We start from the raw sequence: 2114 nt of genomic DNA, 5'->3' as shown, positions 1-2114 counted from the left end.
TTCTTTTTTTTATAACTACACAATTATATTTTTTTCTTAACGTCAAATGGATTTCATACTTTTCCCTTTAAGCTGAAAACACTATTACAATCTTTTCAAATAATGCTAATAGCGGGACGGTGTCCGAGAGCACAGTCGCGCTTCCGCTCTCCGCCTGAAGAGGCGCTAAAGCCCTTCGTGATGTTTGCTGCCCTGCTGCTGCTGGGCTGTAGAAGAAGACACTCCACCTCAGCCAATCAGAAGAGCGCTTACTGGTCGTAGCAGCAACGGACACGCGTTTCAACTTTCAACAGGACGCACAGGCATCAAAACATTAGAGGCTTTAAAATGATGAATTTGGGGTGAGTGGTCTTAACTGATGCGTCTCTCTTCACGTTCTGTAGTAGTTTGTCACATTAATGTCACCGCTTTTTATGCTGCTTTAGTGGTTTGTACATGCGGATGATTAAAGGATGCAGTATTTTATGATTTGCGTGTAGATTCTTCTGAAACATTCACTCTAAGCTGTCTGTTTTAGACTGACCTTTGCAGTAAGATACAGTTGTGGTATATGATGCTTAAAACATTGACACTTTATTATTAAAACCGTGGTAATTAATGATTTTATTAATCATAGTACTTACAAAGTACCATGGTTTTAACATAGTACTTCTTGTTAGCATGTGAGTGTGTTCTGCTCAGGTCTATTGGTTTGTTTTGCAGTGATGGCCTGTTGTTTGAGCTGGACAATGGCAAGCCCAGGCTTGTGCTGGCTAAATATGGTAAGAACATGAACTCCATCCCTTCATTTAATGTCATGTATGTCATGATGATGAGCAAACATCATATTTTTTGATGTATGCACACTCCAGAGTCTCAGTGGAAGTAGGCAGTCGGGCCATTTTTTTGCATTTGTGTTTTATGAACATTGCTTATATGACATGCTGCTTTTTGCATACTGTATAGTATGGAAGTAGGAGGACAGTTGTAAGAGTGTGTCTGTATCTCGTCTTATACAGGTGCTGAATCGAAGTCTTTTAATAAGAAGGGCTCTTGTCGGGTAAGCAAACATCTGTGCAGCCTTTATGCAAGAATGATTTGTCTTTTTGAAATATGTCAGTGAGCTTCAATGAGTTCAATCTGTGTAAATGTGTTAAATTTAACACCCACATTCTAGAAGTTATCAAACATGTATGTTGTTTTGAATGGTGTGTTACTTGTGTGTGTGATCTGTATGCTTTGTGCTTAGATTCCTCCAAGAAAACCAACACACAAAATCATCAACCCCAAACAAGGTCCTCCTCAACCAGACAGAGCCGAACAGGAGAAAAGAATGTGTATGTATATATATATACACACATATAAACACATATACACACACACACATATAAACACATACACACACACACATATAAACATATATACACACACACACATATAAACATATATACACACACACACATATAAACATATATACACACACACACATATAAACATATATACACACACACACATATAAACATATATACACACACACACATATAAACATATACACACACACACACACATATAAACATATACACACACACACACATATAAACATATACACACACACACACACACACACACACACACACACATATACATATACACACATATATACATATACACACATATATACATATACACACATATATACATATACACACATATATACATATACACACATATATACATATACACACATATATACATATACACACATATATACATATACACACATATATACATATACACACATATATACATATACACACATATATACATATACACACATATAAACACACACACACACACACACACATACATACACACACATATACATACACACACACATATATACACACACACACATATATACATACATACACATACACACACACACACACACATACATATACATCTATATATACATACATATACATACATACATATACATACATATACATATCTATATATATATACATATCTATATATATATACATATCTATATATATATACATATCTATATATATATATATATATATATATATATTTTTTTTTTGTATAAAGAAATTAATACCTTTATAAAGCAA

At 34.1% G+C, this 2114-nt stretch overlaps 1 protein-coding gene across 1 annotated transcript in view; it reads left to right on the top strand.

The window, feature by feature from the left end:
- Nucleotides 1-219: 219 nt before the first annotated feature.
- The window catches only part of LOC107570930 (coiled-coil domain-containing protein 66-like), a 4899-nt gene continuing 3004 nt past the window's right edge, over nt 220-2114 (top strand). The window contains exons 1-4 of the mRNA XM_016257213.1: nt 220-341; nt 703-761; nt 999-1039; nt 1229-1316. Coding sequence (XP_016112699.1) covers nt 328-341; nt 703-761; nt 999-1039; nt 1229-1316 — 202 coding nt within the window. The 5' untranslated portion in view covers nt 220-327. The remainder of the gene's footprint in view (nt 342-702; nt 762-998; nt 1040-1228; nt 1317-2114) is intronic.

The sequence above is a fragment of the Sinocyclocheilus grahami genome, unplaced genomic scaffold (genome assembly GCF_001515645.1).
Source record: "Sinocyclocheilus grahami isolate Dianchi unplaced genomic scaffold, SAMN03320097.WGS_v1.1 scaffold1523.1, whole genome shotgun sequence".
In the NCBI taxonomy this organism is placed as follows: domain Eukaryota; kingdom Metazoa; phylum Chordata; class Actinopteri; order Cypriniformes; family Cyprinidae; genus Sinocyclocheilus; species Sinocyclocheilus grahami.
The sequence above is the reverse complement of the archived record's forward strand: the minus strand, read 5'-3'. Positions and strand labels throughout refer to the sequence as shown.